Source organism: Oncorhynchus mykiss, chromosome 17 (assembly GCF_013265735.2).
Source record: "Oncorhynchus mykiss isolate Arlee chromosome 17, USDA_OmykA_1.1, whole genome shotgun sequence".
NCBI classification, from domain to species: domain Eukaryota; kingdom Metazoa; phylum Chordata; class Actinopteri; order Salmoniformes; family Salmonidae; genus Oncorhynchus; species Oncorhynchus mykiss.
Genome location: NC_048581.1, coordinates 19,279,480 through 19,297,139, shown reverse-complemented (window position 1 = coordinate 19,297,139; position 17,660 = coordinate 19,279,480). Strand labels below are relative to the sequence as shown.

At 46.0% G+C, this 17,660-nt stretch overlaps 1 protein-coding gene across 1 annotated transcript in view; it reads right to left on the bottom strand.

The window, feature by feature from the left end:
• LOC110487234 (CREB-binding protein) overlaps positions 1-17,660 on the bottom strand; it is a 67,996-nt gene that overhangs the window by 19,234 nt on the left and 31,102 nt on the right. The window contains exons 5-16 of the mRNA XM_036949232.1: positions 11,423-11,536; positions 9,966-10,208; positions 7,983-8,070; positions 7,620-7,760; positions 7,150-7,267; positions 5,063-5,252; positions 4,820-4,882; positions 4,520-4,641; positions 3,545-3,748; positions 2,957-3,283; positions 2,420-2,608; positions 2,091-2,259 (exon numbers count right to left, since the gene is read on the bottom strand). Coding sequence (XP_036805127.1) covers positions 2,091-2,259; positions 2,420-2,608; positions 2,957-3,283; positions 3,545-3,748; positions 4,520-4,641; positions 4,820-4,882; positions 5,063-5,252; positions 7,150-7,267; positions 7,620-7,760; positions 7,983-8,070; positions 9,966-10,208; positions 11,423-11,536 — 1,968 coding nt within the window. The remainder of the gene's footprint in view (positions 1-2,090; positions 2,260-2,419; positions 2,609-2,956; positions 3,284-3,544; positions 3,749-4,519; positions 4,642-4,819; positions 4,883-5,062; positions 5,253-7,149; positions 7,268-7,619; positions 7,761-7,982; positions 8,071-9,965; positions 10,209-11,422; positions 11,537-17,660) is intronic.

The window sequence follows — 17,660 nt, the reverse complement described above, 5'->3', positions numbered from 1 at the left end:
AGAGAGAGGGGTGGCTAGAGAGAGAGAGGGGTGGCTAGAGAGAGAGAGAGGTGGCTAGAGAGAGAGAGAGAGAGAGCGATGGCTAGAGAGAGCGATGGCTAGAGAGAGAGAGCGAGAGAGAGAGAGAGAGCGAGCGATGGCTAGAGAGAGAGCGAGCGATGGCTAGAGAGAGAGAGAGCGATGGCTAGAGAGAGAGAGAGCGATGGCTAGAGAGAGAGAGAGCGATGGCTAGAGAGAGAGAGCGATGGCTAGAGAGAGAGAGAGCGATGGCTAGAGAGAGAGAGCGATGGCTAGAGAGAGAGAGCGATGGCTAGAGAGAGAGAGCGATGGCTAGAGAGAGAGAGCGATGGCTAGAGAGAGAGAGCGATGGCTAGAGAGAGAGAGATGGCTAGAGAGAGAGAGCGATGGCTAGAGAGAGAGAGCGATGGCTAGAGAGAGAGAGCGATGGCTAGAGGGAGAGAGAGCGATGGCTAGAGAGAGAGAGAGCGATGGCTAGAGAGAGAGAGAGCGATGGCTAGAGAGAGAGAGAGCGATGGCTAGAGAGAGAGAGAGCGATGGCTAGAGAGAGAGAGAGCGATGGCTAGAGAGAGAGCGATGGCTAGAGAGAGAGAGCGATGGCTAGAGAGAGAGAGCGATGGCTAGAGAGAGAGAGCGATGGCTAGAGAGAGAGAGCGATGGCTAGAGAGAGAGAGCGATGGCTAGAGAGAGAGAGCGATGGCTAGAGAGAGAGAGAGCGATGGCTAGAGAGAGAGAGAGCGATGGCTAGAGAGCGAGAGAGCGTTGGCTAGAGAGCGATGGCTAGAGAGCGATGGCTAGAGAGCGAGAGAGCGATGGCTAGAGAGCGAGAGAGCGATGGCTAGAGAGCGATGGCTAGAGAGCGATGGCTAGAGAGCGATGGCTAGAGAGCGATGGCTAGAGAGCGATGGCTAGAGAGCGATAGCTAGAGAGCGATGGCTAGAGAGCGAGAGAGCGATGGCTAGAGAGCGAGAGCGATGGCTAGAGAGCGAGAGAGCGATGGCTAGAGAGCGAGAGAGCGATGGCTAGAGAGCGATGGCTAGAGAGCGATGGCTAGAGAGCGAGAGAGCGATGGCTAGAGAGCGAGAGAGCGATGGCTAGAGAGCGATGGCTAGAGAGCGAGAGATGGCTAGAGAGAGAGATGGCTAGAGAGAGAGATGGCTAGAGAGAGAGATGGCTAGAGAGAGAGATGGCTAGAGAGAGATGGCTAGAGTGAGATGGCTAGAGAGAGATGGCTAGAGAGAGATGGCTAGAGAGAGATGGCTAGAGAGAGATGGCTAGAGAGAGATGGCTAGAGAGAGATGGCTAGAGAGAGAGATGGCTAGAGAGAGATATGGCTAGAGAGAGATGGCTAGAGAGAGAGATGGCTAGAGAGAGAGATGGCTAGAGAGAGAGATGGCTAGAGAGAGAGATGGCTAGAGAGAGAGATGGCTAGAGAGAGATGGCTAGAGAGAGATGGCTAGAGAAAGTTGCAAGAGATGGCTAGAGAGATGGCTAGAGAAAGTTGCAAGAGATGGCTAGAGAGAGATTGCTAGAGAAAGAGAGATGGCTAGAGAGAGAGATTGCAAGAGAAAGTTGCAAGCGATGGCTAGAGAGAGATTGCTAGAGAAAGAGAGATGGCTAGAGAGAGAGATTGCTAGAGAAGGTTGCAAGAGATGGCTAGATTGCTAGAGATTTTGCTAGAGAAAGAGAGATGGCTAGAGAGAGATTGCTAGAGAAAGAGAGATGCCTAGAGAGAGATTGCTAGAGAAAGAGAGATGGCTAGAGAGAATGGCGAGAGAGAGGAAGGTGACCAGAATACAATTTTGATAAACTCCCATATCTACTGGGTGAAATACCAGTGTGCCATCACAGCAGCAAGCTTTGTGACCTGTTGCCACAAGAAAAGTTCAACCAGTGAAAAACAAACACCATTGTAAATACAACCTATATTTATTTTTCCTTTTGTACTTTAACTATTTGCACATCGTTACAACACTGTAGATACACATAATATGACAATGTCTTTATTCTTTTAGAACTTTTTATTGTTTATTATCCATTTCACTTGCGGAGAGGAGAGAGAGAGAGCTCACTTTTCCTCCGTGACTGAGAAGGGGATGAGGACACTGAGCCGTTGGCTCCTCCCCCCTCCTCCTCTTTGGGCTCAGTCTTCATCTCCAGCTTCTTTTCCTCAGTCTCCATTGGCACCTGCTTCTCTTCTGGCTCCTCCTTCACTGACAGTGAACCAGAGTCCTCCTCAGTCTGCAAACAGGAAGTAAAGATGGGCAATTAAAAAAGCTAGGGGAAATGCCTTGTTTACAGTATAAAACATGTGATTCATAGCTTCTATTTCTATGATTCAACATTGTCTAATGACATGGATGGACTCCACATGACTTCTGGATGAACAAACAAAACACACCTCCATCTTGGGCTCGGTCTTGCCACTGGCAGACTCAAACTCCCGCTGGTCCCTAAGCCGCGGCTCGGCCTTGGTCTCCTGGGCCGGCAGGTCAGGCAAAGCATGCTGGGAGTGCGAATGCAAGTCGCCGCTGGCGGCAGAAGCTGGGGTGGGCACCCGGTTATCCAGACTGGCACCTGTCTGAGAAAGCTGAAAGAGAGAGAGGAGAGAGCGCCAGAGTGAGAGGAAGAGCGAGAAAAAAGGAGAGTGAGCAAAAGAAAGAAAGAGGGAAAAAGGAGGAATACTAAAAAGAGGGTCTAATGAGCAGTTAGTGGAAAGCAACTTCTTCACAATTTGTGAAAACAGTGAGTGAGAGACAAGTGAGTTTGGTGGACAGATGAGACATTCCATGGTTGTCATGCAGCTAGAACACAAGATGGCATGGTCAACGGAGGTCAAAAGGTCAACCAGAAAGGGTTGAAGGTGAGAGGTTAAAAAGGTCGTCGTAGGTAGAAGTTCGAGGTGGAAGGGCATGCCATGCGGTCTCAGGGCTCTCACCGGCGTGGTCGGGGGCTGCACTGTAGGAAGCTCCGGTTGGGGTTGGGACTGAGTCTGTGGCTGGAGGGGGGTATGTGGCTGGGGTTGAGGAGGCTGGGTCAGGTTTGGGCGGGGAGGGGTGTTGGAAGGACCAGGACCGGGGGTGGAAAGGGTGGGGGTTGAGCTGCGGCTGGATGGCTTGGGGGGCTGCAGGTTAGTTGTGGGCCCCCCTGTGGAGGAAGAGGGTGGAGGAGTGGCGCGCAGGGGGGGCTGGGAGGGGAGCTGGGGGCCCAGGGGACCAAGTGCGCTCATGGGGAGGTTAGCACTCTGCTGCTGCGGCGACTGCTGCTGTAGGAAGAGAGAGGAGGCACACACACACACACACAACAGAAGACACAAGATGACGCAGAACAACGATTACATACACATAAACCAAACACACACGAACTTGAGTTAAGAAGGGAACCTCATGATAGTCAGTGTGTGAGTTGTGACGGTTAATGATTTTAGTGGGTAATTGAACCCCCCCATCCATCTCTCACCCTTGTGACAGTAACCCAGGCCTTCCCTCCCACCATCTATCCAAACCTCCCTCCCTTTATCTCTCACCTGTGTGACAGCAGCCTGTGCTGGGGGCTGGCCTAGACCCAGGTTGTTAGCATTCATGGCGCCGGAGGCAGAGGGGGGAAATGGGGTCTGAGGGGGATGGAATTGACCATTTTGATTGGCCGTCTGGCCCACCATGCTGCCGCCGCCGCCGTGGGCTCCCAGCATGCCCTGGGCCTGTGGCATCCGCGAGGGAGACAGACCCATCTGAGGAGGAGAGTGTTACCGTGGTAATAGGAGAACCAATCAATCAAATCCTAGATATACACAAACACAATGAAGCGTAAAGAGGAATATGGCAGCCTCAATGCTATAGTCTGGGGCCCCTAAAATACAGCATCATTTCAATATATTCCTTCAAGCCTATGTGAATACCAATTTAAAATCCGAATACAACCAGTTTGCCATTTCAATTAATCACTGTGCCGTCTCTTCCAGACAGCACCAACAGAGGGGTTGTCTATAACGGGAGAGATCATCAATTATCACTACGAGAGCTCTCGACAAGGCGGCGCCATCAGTGAGAAAGTGGTGCTCTGACTCAAATCGCTAGGAAAACTAAAATAAATGGTGCGTTGTGTGCTGAAACGTGACCCCTGTTACTCCCGCATCCCACGCTTCGGTTTTTACTAAAGAACTGTCGCCGTGATGCTGCTGAGCGTTAAGAGGGAATGCTGGGAGGACAAACTCTCTCTCACATCCCTTGTTCTCTCCATTCTCTCTCTCAGTCAGTCTTGGTACAACAGTAAACCATGCCAGCAGTGCTGTACGCATAATTTCATCCTAACTGACTGACTGACACTTCTCTCTTGGCCACTAAAAATACTCTCCAACATGCGGTGAGTCATGGCTGGAGAGAACATGATGTCCTGAGTCTCAAATGGCATCCTATTCCCTACATAGGGCTCTGGGCAAAATTAGAGCACTATGGGAGGTGTTGACAGGACACCCTTGTATATCTTTGTGTGTGGTACTCACGGAGGGAACGGAGCCTATGTTGATCTGTGTGGGGTGGTTCATGGGGGAGACGGCACGGGGGCCTAGAGGCTGCTGGGACATCTGGATGTTGGGCAGGGCCATGGGGCTGAACTGATTGAGCCCTGCAGAGAAGAGGTGGAACACAACGTCAGGCAAGACACACGCGCCCTCACCACGCACACACAACACACCTGTAGAGAGATGCTAAGCGCATACATCAAATTGATCAACACGAATACGCAGATTCACACCACACATACAAATTGCCTTAGGTGAGAAAACCTAGGGTGGGGTTTGTACCTTGAACAATTTGCATGCGATTCATGATCTGATTTGGCACATTGGGCATAGACACAGGTCCATCTGAGGAAGAGGAGGAAGGAGAGAAAGACAGCAGGATAAAGTAAGGGTTGGAGAAGAGCAGCAAACAAAAATGGCAGAAAAGCAACCCCCCCAAACAGTTCCAGAAAAGCCCTGGCTTTGGACCACCCACCACTACCACCTCCAGAGTGTTAGGGTTTAGGGTCATGGCTTGGTACTCACTCTGTGGCCTAACAGACTGCCCAGGGCCCAGGGTGTTGGGCTGCTGGAGACCTCCAGGCTGCTGTTGGGCTCCTGCAGCCGTCAGAGGCCCCTGGTTGATGATCTGTTTCTGGAGCCGAGACCTCCTCTTCTCCTCCAGCTCCTTCTGGATTTTATAGATCTTCTCTGCCAGAAAGTGGTAGTATTCATCCTGCAGGGGAGACAACAAATTAATGAATAAAATGGTTGGGTAATGTAGTTCAAAACAATCTAGCAGTCTAAAAACTACAAACTATTAGACTGCATAAAAACTAGTTTACCACCATTATGGCTCATCAACTTCAGTGCTCAAGTGTTGGTAAGAGCACAAACTGATAGAACAGATAAAAGCAGGACACTGAGAACTATTCAAGGGGCTTGTTTCTGGGGAATGTGAGCTGTGGACCCTGCTGTTGGCAGACTCATACATGTCCCCCTCCACCTGCCCAGCGCGTGCGTCGTACCCTAACGTTGACAAACTTGTACAGTGCATTCAGAAAGTATTCAGACCCCTTGATTATATTTTTTCCCTCAATCTACACCCAATACCCCAGAATGACAAATCGAAAACAGGTTTATACATTTTTGCAAATGTATATATTTTTTTACAGAAATTCCTTATTTACATAAGTATTCAGACCATTTGATATGAGACTCAAAATAGAGATCACTTGCATCCTGTTAACATTGATCATCCTGGAGATGTTTCTACAACTTGGAGAACTTGGTAAATTCAATTGATTGAACATTATTTGGAAAGGTACACACCTGTCTATATAAGGTCCCATATTTGACAGAGCATGTCAGAGCAAACACCAAGCCATGAGGTCGAAGGAATTGTCTGTAGAGCTCCGAGACAAGATTGTGTCGCGGCACAGATCTGGGGAAGGGTACCAAAACATATCTGCAGCATTGAAGGTCCCCAAGAACACAGTGGCCTCTCTCATTCTTAAATGAAAGAAGTTTGGAACCACCAAGACTCTTGCTAGAGGTGGCCGCTAGGCAAAACTGGGCAATTGTGGGAGTAGGGCCATGGTCAGGGAGGTGACCAAGAACCCGATGGTCACTGACAGAGAGCTCCAGAGTTCCTCTGTGAAGATAGGAGAACCTTCCAGAAGGACAACCATCTCTGTAGCACTCCACCAATCAGGCCTTCATGGTTGTGGCCAGATGGAAGCCAATCATCAGTAAAAGGCACATGACAGCCCGCTTGGAGTTTGCTAAAAGGCACCTAAAGGACTGAAAAACAAGAGTCTCTTTGGCCTGAATTCCAAGCGTCACACCCAGAGGAAACCTGGCACCATCACTACGGTGAAGCATGGTGGTGGCAGGATAATGCTGTGGGGCTGTTAAGCAGCAGGGACTGGGAGACTAGTCAGGATCGAGGCAAAGAAGAACAGAGCAAAGTATAAAAAGATCATTGATGAAAACCTGCTCCAGAGCACTCAGGACCTCAGACTGGGGTGAAGGTTCACCTTCCAACAGGACAACGACCCTAAGCAAACAGCCAAGACAATGCATGACTGGCTACGGGACAAGTCTCTGAATGCCCTTGAGTGGCCCAACCAGAGCCCAGACTTGAACCTGATCTAATATCTCTGGAGACCTGAAAATGGCTGTGCAGCAACGCTCCCCATCCAACCTGACAGAGCTCAAGTGGCTCTGCAGTGAAAAAAGTTGAGAAACTCCAAATATAGGTTTGCCAAGCCTGTAGCGTCATGCCCAAGAAGACAAGGCTGTAATCGCTGTCAAAGGTGCTTCAACAAAGTACTGAGTAAAGGGTCTGAATACTTATGTAAATGTCTTTATTTTAAATTTTTAATACATTTGAAAACATTTCTAAAAATCTGTTTTTGCTTTGTAATTATGGGCTATTGAACTTACTCCATTTTAGAATAAGGCTGTAACGTAACAAAATGTGGAAAAAGTCAAGGGGTCTGAATACTTTCCGAATGCACTGTACCCCACCACCTTCCTAGCTTGTGTGTGTGTGTGTCGTACCCTGCTGTTGGCAGATTCGTACATGTCCCCCTCCACCTTCCTAGCTTGTGTGTGTGTGTGTGTCGTACCCTGCTGTTGGCAGATTCGTACATGTCCCCCTCGACCTTCCTAGCGTATGCCACCAGGTTCTCCATCCGCCTATCCTTTAGAGCTGCCGGATCTGGGGTGGGGAAAATGGCTTGTACTCTGGACAGAGAGAAGTAGAGGGAGAGAGCAGAGGCATTGAATAAACAAACTAATGAACATGGGAAGGACTCTTGAGTCTCTTTCCAAGTGATTCACTGCTTATGTCACCTTAAGACCATGACTTTCTCATTACAGAGCTTCTGATATAAGTGGATGTGGGTGGTTGTGACTAGGAAGTTGTTTGTGTGGTGGGTGACAATAAATCTAAAGGCTCCCGGTGAGTCCCAATACAAAACCACTGCTTTGGAACTGAACCACGGCTCTGAGAGACTTGTGTTTACTATTCCATTGAGATAAGAGTATATTAACAGTTTTCAATGGTCGTTTTCCCACTGGAGCCATCTGGACGTACAGTTTGTGGACGAGGTGGTTGCGGAGGTCCTGAGTGACGTGTTCATGCCAGTTCTTCCTGACTCCAGATGCTGAGAGGGGGGCGGCGGTGGGCAGGCTACCCCCCATGGAGCCAACAACTGACCCGTCGGACAGCAGCTGACTGACAGGGGGAGGAGAAGGGGAGATTAGGACAAGGGAAAACATCTTTCAATACAGCTAAATGTACTCACTTATTATCCATGATCGTGCTGTACGCCTACTTTCATGTTTCAGTCACAATCTATTTCTCAGCTAAAGCAACAGTTTTTTGAATAACTACTTGATCAATAATTCAATTCCTTGGCACAGCTCCTAGACATGATGTATGTTTGCCGAGACTCACTTGTTGGCGTTGAGAGAGTCCGAGTGCAGATTGGTCTGATCTGACGAGGCCACGCCCATCGTCCCGCCCCCCAGAGCCATCTGGTTACCTGGAGAAAGAGAGACACAGCAAGTTAGAATCTGTATGTGTGTTTAGACGCAAGTTAAGATTGTATTATACACACACACACACGTCTCGTCAGACAAGACAGAAGCACACACACGCTTTAATGTTTACGCAGTTAAATTAAGTAGAAACTGTTACTAGACGGTTAACCAAACAATAAAACCTGTTGAGCAAGGCCCAATGGAGACTGACTAAACTATGATCTCTTAATCAAACACTTCTCCCAAACTGACACACCTGGGATCATGCTCATTAGGCAGCAAACAGAAAATTGATTGAAACACGGAGTACCTTGGGGCTGTGTTTCTGGACCTAAGGAAGGCTTTTGATACTGTGAGATTTTGTCATTCTCATTACAAAATGGTCCAAGTTCAACTTTTCCCCCAATGCCTTGAGATGGATGAAATCATACCTTGAAGGCAGAACTCAGTGTGTCAGAGTGAGCGATGAGCTGTCGCCCACTCTTAGCTATGATGTGGGCGTGCCACAAGGGTCAATACTGGGGCCCCTCATGTTCAGCCTGTACATTAATGATCTGCCTTCTGTCTGTACTGGGTCTGAAGTTCAAATGTATGCAGATGATACATGTGCATGCAAAGAGCAAACAACAAGCTGCACAAGTACTGAACCAGATGTCTATGTGTCAGGGGAGAAGCTCCAGGTGGTATCTGATTTTAAGTACCTTGGCATCATACTTGATTCCAACCTCTCTTTTAAAAAGCATGTGAAAAAGGTCATTCAGATAACCAAATACGAAATTGTTTGGCTACAGAGGTAGCAAAACTGTACTTCAAATCTACGATACTCCCCCACTTAACATACTGCTTGACTAGTTGGGCCCAAGCTTGCTGTACAACATTAAAACCTATTCAGTCTGTCTACAAACAGGCTCTCAAAGTGCTTGATAAGAAGCCCAATAGCCATCATCACTGTCACATCCTCAGAAAGCATGAGCTCCTGAGTTGGGAAAATCTTGTGCAATACACTGACACATGTCTTGTATTCAAGATCCTAAATGCCCTGGCTCCCCCTCCACTCAGTAGTTTTGTTAAACAGAAAACCCAAACATATGGCAGCAGATCCACAAGGTCTGCCATGAGAGGTGACTGTATAGTTCCCTTAAGGAAAACCACCTTTAGTAAATCCGCTTTCTCTGTGAGAGCTTCCCATGTCTGGAATACACTGCCATCACACACATAACTGCACCACCTATCACACTTTCACAAAATGTATGAATACATGGCTAAAGGTCAATCAGATTTGTGATCATAATCCCTAGATGTATATTGCCACTTTCCATGTTGTCTGTAGCTTGTGAGGTGTGGAAACACTTTGTTGCTTTAATGAATTTTTTCTTGCTGCTTTTTGTTCTGTTGCTCTGTCTGTATGCTACGTCTTGCTTGTCCTATGTTGCTCTGTCTGTATGCTACGTCTTGCTTGTCCTATGTTGCTCTGTCTGTATGCTACGTCTTGCTTGTCCTATGTTGCTCTGTCTGTATGCTACGTCTTGCTTGTCCTATGTTGCTCTGTCTGTATGCTACGTCTTGCTTGTCCTATGTTGCTCTGTCTGTATGCTACGTCTTGCTTGTCCTATTGTTGCTCTGCGTGTGCTCACTGCTCAATGATTGTCTATATTGTAATTGTTTTTAATAACCTGCCCAGGGACTGCGGTTGAAAATTAGCCGGCTGGCTAAAACCAGCACTTTTAATGAAACATTGATTAATGTCCACTGTCCCTGTAAAAATAAAAATAAACTCAAACCTGAACTGGTCCAATAAGAAACACTAATTCCCATTTTCCATTCCTAAACATTTCCAAAATGTCTTCTGTGGAGTATCCTAATGAACACAGCCCTGCTATACGAAACCATACTTTACCTAGTGCATTGATGGGTCTCATCAGCTGTGGATGCTGCCCCATGGTAGCGTTCTGTCCCTCTGGGGGGGTCTGACCGGGGGTGGGGGTCTGGTTGCTGTACGGCAGGCCCAGGGCAGCATAGGCCCTCTGCATGGAGGAGGGGTCGATGGGGGTGGGGGTGTTGAGGGAGGGAGAGCTGGGAGGGCCAGAGACCACAGAGGCCAGGGAGTTCTGGAGGGCAGCGTTGGGGGAACTCAACAAGGCTGGAGGGGGGGGAAGAGAGATTCTAGTTAACATTGATTGATTGATTGGACTATGATAAACATATGCTGTTAGCTATAGTCCTATACAATGTAATCAAACAAATATACACGGTCATGTAGGCACACATTCATGTATACACACACACACACACAAAGCTTTCATAACCTGATTGATATTTATTCTTGGAACTTTACTTGCCATGAGATAGCCGTGTGAAACAGCAGATATGGTTCTAATCTTAGTGGTTTAACCACATTATGACACACAAGAGCTGTAGAAATTCCTTCAGGGGGTATTACATGTGTAAAATCTGCATATTAAATAGAGTTCAGCCAACATACTACTCTAAGTCTGCGTCCCAAATGGGACCCTATTCCCTATAGTGCACTATGGGCCCTGGTGTATGTAGGGAATAGGGTGCAATTTGGGACGCATCATAAGACAAAAAGAAAATCAGAGGAGAACAAACTGAAACGTTGCTTGCTATTTACACTGGCAGGAGTAAAGTCAGTGGTGCCATTGTGCTTTCCAGCATGTGAATCAAGCAGAGAGAAACAAACTCTCTGAAGAACAGAGTGATGAAAGAAGCTGAGCAGAGGGAGAGAGAATGAGCAAGCAGAGAACAAGAGAGAAAGAAGGAGTAAAAGAGCAAAGGGAAAAAAACAAGTAAGCAGAGTAAGGCAAAGAGAAGGAGAGAGAGGGAGCAATTAGCAGAGTGAGAGAACAAGAAAGGAGAAAGAGAAAAAAAACATCCATGGAGGCAGGCAGTCATCTGGGGGGGGGGGGTTAAATGAATCATCAGCCCACCAGCCAATCCCTCAGCAGGACAGCCACACACCCTCCATCCCCCTCCTCTCCCTCCTGCGTCTCGGATTACAAGCCCAGCAGGAGTCCACTCTTGCTCATCGAGCTGTTCATAGCCAGCCCTGTGGAACTCTAGCCTGGTCCCAGTTCTGATTGTGCCGTCTTGCCTAGATCTACGGTCATTGGCAAGACAGCACAAACATATCTAAGACCAGGCTAGAGGAACACACGGCTAGTATATAGATATCTACAGGTGGCGGTGTCTTATGGATGATGAAGTACTCATTGAGTAGGATGAGGTGGTTTCTAGTCACTGATCTAAGTTCAGTTTTGGGTTTTCACCCTAAATGGTTGATATATGGGGAGTCAGTAAACTGATCCTAGATCAGTGTGTGTGGGTACTACTCACGTTGCTGGTTCTTCTTGTCACTGGCGTTCTTTAGCGGCAGGCAGACAGGACAGTCGTGCCGCGTACAGTTCTTCCAGTGTGAGATGATCTGTCTGGATGACGCACAGTGAGCCACTACAGAGGGGAAAGGAAGAGCAGAGGGAACACAGCGTTACACCACCTGTAACACAGGTTTAATACAGTGAAATGCCTTTCTTGCACTAAACCCAACAATGCAGTAATCAATATCAATGTAATGCTAAAAAATAACAAGGTAGAATAAAATGAAATAAACACATGAGAAGTACGCCACATTACCAAAAGTATGTGGACACTTGCTCTTCGAACATCTTATTCCAAAATCACGGGCATTAATATGGAGTTGGTTCCCCCTTTGCTGCTGTAACAGCCTCCACTATAGTGGAAAGCCTTCCCAGAAGATGTTCGAACACTGCAGCGGGGACTCAATTCATCCGCAACAGCATTAGTGAGGTCGGGCACTGATTTTGGCCGATTTGTCCAGGCGTGCAGTCGGCTTTCCAATTCATCCCAAAGGTGTTCGGTGGGGTTGAGGTCAGGGCTCTGTGCAGACTAGTCAAGTTCTTCCACACCGAACTCAACAAACCATTTCTGTATGGACCTCGCTTTGTGCACAGGGACAATGTCATGCTGAAACAGGGAAAAGCCTTCCCCAAACTATTGCCAAAAAGTTGGAAGCACAGAATCGTCTAGAATGTCATTGTATGCTGTAGCGTTAAGATTTCCCTTCACTGCAACTAAGGGGCCTAGACCGAACAATAAAAAAAAAAGCCCCAGAACATTATTCTTCCTCTACCAAACTTTAGTTGGCTCTATGCATTCTGGCCGGTAGCGTTCTCCTGGCATTCAACAAACCCAGATTTGTCTGTCGGACTGCCAGATGGTGAGGCATGATTCATCACTCCAGAGAACGCGTTTCCACTGCTCCAGAGTCCAATGGTGGCAAGCTTTATACCACTTCAGCCAACACATGGTATTGGGCATGGTGATCCAAGGCTTGTGTGCAGCTGCTCGGCAATGGAAACCCATTTCATGAAGCTCCCGATGAGTTCTTGTGCGGACGTTGCGTCCAGAGGCAGTTTGGAATTCGGTGTTGCAAGGACCGAATTTTTACACGCTACACGTTTCAGCACTTGGCGGTCCCGTTCTGTGGCCTACCACTAACGCTGAGCCGCTGTTGCTCCTAGACGTTTCCACTTCACAGCACTTACAGTTGACCGGGGCAACTCTAGCAGGGCAGAAATTAGACGAACTGACTTGTTGGAAAGGTGGCACCCTATGATGGTGCCACATTGAATGACACTGAGCTCTTCAGTAAGGGCCATTACACTGCCAATGTTAGTCTATGAAGATCGCATGACTGTGTGCTGAGTTTTATACATCTGCAGAATCTGCTAATATGAAGGGATGTCCACATACTTTTGACCGTGTAGTGTAAGTAAGATATATACAGGGTCAGTTTGAATATTCTATTTTCAATGTGCAGGGATTCTGGAGTCATAGCAGCAGATAGAGGTCACTAGGCATCAGGATAAATGACAGAGTAGCAGCAGCATATATGATGATTATACGTGTTACAAAATGTATTTGTAATAATGACAATTACAACAATACTGAATTAAGACTTATTTGTACTTAATATAATATATCAATAAAATCAATTTAGCCTCAAATAAATAATGAAACATGTTCAATTTGGTTTAAATAATGCAAACACAAAGTGTTGGAGAAGAGAGTAAAAGTGCAATATGTGCTATGTAAAAGCTAAGGTTTCAGTTCCTTGCTCAGAACATGAGAACATATAAAAGCTGGTGGTTCCTTTTAATATGAGTCTTCAATATTCCCAGGTAAGAAGTTTTAGGTTGTAGTTATTATAGGACTATTTCCCTCTATACCATTTGTATTTCATTAACCTTTTGACTATTGGATGTTCTTATAGGCACTTTAGTATTGCCAGTGAAACAGTATAGCTTCTGTCCCTCTCCTCGCTCCTCCCTGGGCTCGAACCAGCAACACAACGACAACAGCCACCATCGAAGCAGCATTACCCATGCAGAGCAAGGGGAAAAACTACTAGAAGGCTCAGAGCGAGTGACGTTTGAAACGCTATTAGCGCGCGCTAACTAGCTAGCCATTTCACGTCGGTTACACCAGACTCATCTCGGGAGTTGATAGGCTTGAAGTCATAAACAGCGCAATGCTTGATGCACAACAAAGAGCTGCAGGCAACGCACGAAAGTGCTGTTTGAATGAATGTTTACGCGCCTGCAAGCCTTAGACTGTTCCCTTTGTTTACGGTACTGGTGCATCAGGTCTGACACCAACAGGCTACTGAACAGCTTCTAAATAGCTAACAAAATGGCTACACGGACTATCTGGGTTGACTCGTGTTTTTATGATTTTTTGGGGGGCACTGTTTCCATGTACGATCACAATACTCTATATATCTATATGTGTGTGTGTGTGTGTGTGTGTGTGTGTGTGTGTGTGTGTGTATGTATGTATGTATGTATGTATGTATGTATGTATGTATGTATGTATGTATGTATGTATGTATGTATGTATGTATGTATGTATGTATGTATACACACTAGAGGTCGACCGATTAATCGTAATGGCCGATTACTTAGGGCCGATTTCAAGTTTTCATAACAAATCGGAAATCGGTATTTTTTGGCGCCGATTTGCCGATTTGTAAAAAATGTAATACCTTTATTTAAAAATGATCAAATATCATTGTTTCCTCAATCTACACACTATACCCCATAATGACAAAGAACTGATTTTTTAGAAATGGTGGGGGAAAAAATTCAGACCCTTTACTCAGCACCTTGTGAAAGCACCTGTGGCAGTGATTAAAGCCTCGAGTCTTCTTGGGTATGATGCTACAAGCTTGGCACACCTGTATTTGGGGAGTCTCCCCCATTCTTCTCTGCAGATCCCCTCGAGCTCTGTCAGGTTGGATGGGGAGCATCACTGCACAGCCATTTTCAGGTCTCTCCAGAGATGTTCAATCGGGTTCAAGTCCGGGCTCTGGCTGGGCCACTCAAGGACATTCAGAGACTTGTTCCGAAACCACTCCTGCGTTGTCTTGGCTGTGTGCCTAGGGTTGTTGTCTTGTTGGAAGATGAACCTTCATCCCAGTCTGAGGTCCTGAGTGGTCTGGAGCAGGGTTTCATCAAGGATCTCTTTGTACTTTGCTCTGTTCATCTTTCCCTCGATCCTGACTAGTCTCCCAGTACCGGCCGCTGAAAAACCTCCCCACAGCTCTCATGGTCAGAGAGTCTTCAGGTGCCTTTTTGCAAACTTCAAGCGGGCTGTCTTGTGCCTTTCACTGATGAGTGACTTCTGTCTGACCACTCTACCATAAAGACCTGATTGGTGGAGTGCTGCAGAGATGGGTGTTCTTCTGGAAGGTTCTCCCATCACCACAGAGGAACTCTGTTAGAGTGAGCATTGAGTCCTTGGTCACATCCCTGACCAAGGCACTTCTCCCCTGATTGCTAAGTTTGGCTGGGCACAGCTCTAGGAAGAGTCCTGGTGGTTTTCTCCATTGAAGAATGATGGAGGCCACTGTGTTCTTGGGGACCTTCAATGGAGCAGAAATGTTTTGGTACCCTTCCCCAGATCTGTGCCTTGACACAATCCTGTCTCTGAGCTCTACAGACAATTCCTTCAACCTCATGGCTTGGTTTTTGCTCTGACATGCACTGTCAACTGTGGGACCTTTATAAAGACAGGTGTGCCTTTCTCGTGTTCAATCAATTGAATTTGCCACAAGTGGACTCCAATCAAGTTTTAGGAACATCAAGGATGATCAATGTTAACAGAATGCACCTGAGCTCAATTTCGAGTCTCATAGCAAAGGGTCTGAATACTTGTGTAAATAAGGTATCCGTTTTAATTTGATTCATTCATTTTAGAATGAGGCTATAATGTAACAAAATGTAGAAAAGATGAAGGGGTCTGAATACTTTCTGAATGCACTGTTTGAATAAAATCAAATATATATGTTGGCTACCGAGCTTGTCTGATGCTTTAAGCACTGCGATTAAAAATGACAAATTACTAAAAAGAGGGAGCCAGAGATCAATATAGCCTAACCAGAAGAAATAACCTGTTCTTGACCCCCTCCTCCCCCGGTGGCCTTGGCAGATTCTATCATTACGTTCCTAAAGTTGCCGGTAATAGGCTACACCGAAGGTCGGCAACCTTTTCCATTTGGAGTGATAAGTTGGCGTACCATTTCCACTGCTCTGCTTGTCAGTTATGATTTTTATCTGCACATTTTCAAAGAACAGTTTCATTTCAGTTATAACGTTTTCAAATGTCTAAATCAACGTCATGTGGTTAATCATAATTCTATCTAAACAAAAAAATTATTTGTGCTGACTGAAGGCGAATAAACTATAAGACAGAGTCGCACACTACATATATAATGTATAGGTTAAATCATCAACATTTCGGCATCACTGTGCCTTCAGGGTAATGTCATGCATACTTGAACCAGGTTATGTAGACAATCAGTGTAATTAGTGCAACCAATCACAGGGGGGTGTGAGGGTTGAGTCAATTATTAGAGTTAATTAGAATTAATTGAGTGAAACTGTTAAAAATCAATAGTTTATGGCATATTAAATATTAGGCTATTGTTATCATATGCAAGCAATTGAATATTGTCCATAATATTAGCATCAACATACATTATTGTTTAATTCAATGTCACATATTTAATGGTTTCCTATTTAATTTATATTTGTTACATGTAGTCTTTTGGTTCAACCTTAATGCATAATAAGCATCAACAGGGGGAACATATGCTAATAAGTTGTAGAAAGAATATATCAATTCATAAAAAACTTGTTCATAAGATGGGCCTGAGAGCAAAGTAAATATTCAGACCACTAGGGGGCCAAAGTTTTTAGATAGGATATCCAGTAAGCCTCCCTTAGTAATAGTAGGATCTCCATGTTACCTCCCCTCCTTGGTAGAGCAACATGCTCAATGCCTGTGTATTTGAGGGAGCAGATTGGATGGTTAGCTTCAACAAAGTGAGCTGCTACTGGATAGTCAATGTTCTTACACCTGATTGAGCTGTGGTGTTCAGCTATACGTTGTTGCAATTGTCTTTTCGTTGTGTCCTACGTAGGCTTTTCCACATGAGAATATGTAAAAATAGCCTACATAAAAAGCCAACAAATAAAATCATTGCAGCGCGGAGGTAGAATATATCATGATAAAAACCCATATCCTAAAAAACCACATTGGCTATGCATAGCTTGTCTGCAAGGAACTTCAAACATTGTATCAACTATTAACTTTTTCCGGAAGACGCTTGTGCTAGCAAACTTGCATAAATTACTCTGGGCCCTCAGAGTTTCCGTCCCAGTGAACTCCAGACAGACACAGCTGAAGGCTATTTTGTGCAAGAGATAAGAAGTAAATCAGGTATGGATTTTCTACCGGATCAGAGCATGACATTTTTTCCCCATTTCATTCGGAGTGGTTATCGAAAGGAAGAGAGCTGGAAAGATTTTTCAAATAGGCTACGTTGAGGAACTATTGTCAGGACACCGATCCTGTAGAGGTTAATGATGCAAACTAAAAGATAAACAGCGCCGGCAACAAGGAAAGCAGCCTCTGGGTGCAAGTTTTCCTGCTTGTTTATAGCCTCGCATAGTTCGTTAAGTTCCAGCGTGTTATTTTTCTTGTTCTGAGGTGGAATCTATACAACAGTCACGATAACAGCAATTAAGAATTATTTTGGTAGCAAAGCCGCGGTCGTCAATCAAATCTTATTATCAAGTGGCCGGTAGAATGCAGGGAAGAGGGGGCCAGTTTTCCCTTTGCCTTAATCGCGCAAATACTCCCCGTCTCGTCTAGAACGCCAGTGTTTTCACTTGGATACCCCGAAAATTGGGTCGGAATTACAGAGAGTCCAGGGCAGATTAGTCGAAGTTGAAGCTGGATTTGGCCTAAGTAACTGCCGATCTGATGTTCAAAAGTTATTGTCGGTTTTAAGAACTGATAGAGTACAAATAAATGCAGGAAGAGGAGTCTATAAGATCTCTGACATGAGTACAAAATGCACTTTAAGAGAGCAAGAGTGTATTCATGCCAACAGCATCCAGGCCTTCCAAAGCAACACAGAGAGCAGCAAGGCCGTAAACAATAAGTCTTGGCTTGTTATAACACCGAGGCAGAACAAGAAATTGAGGAG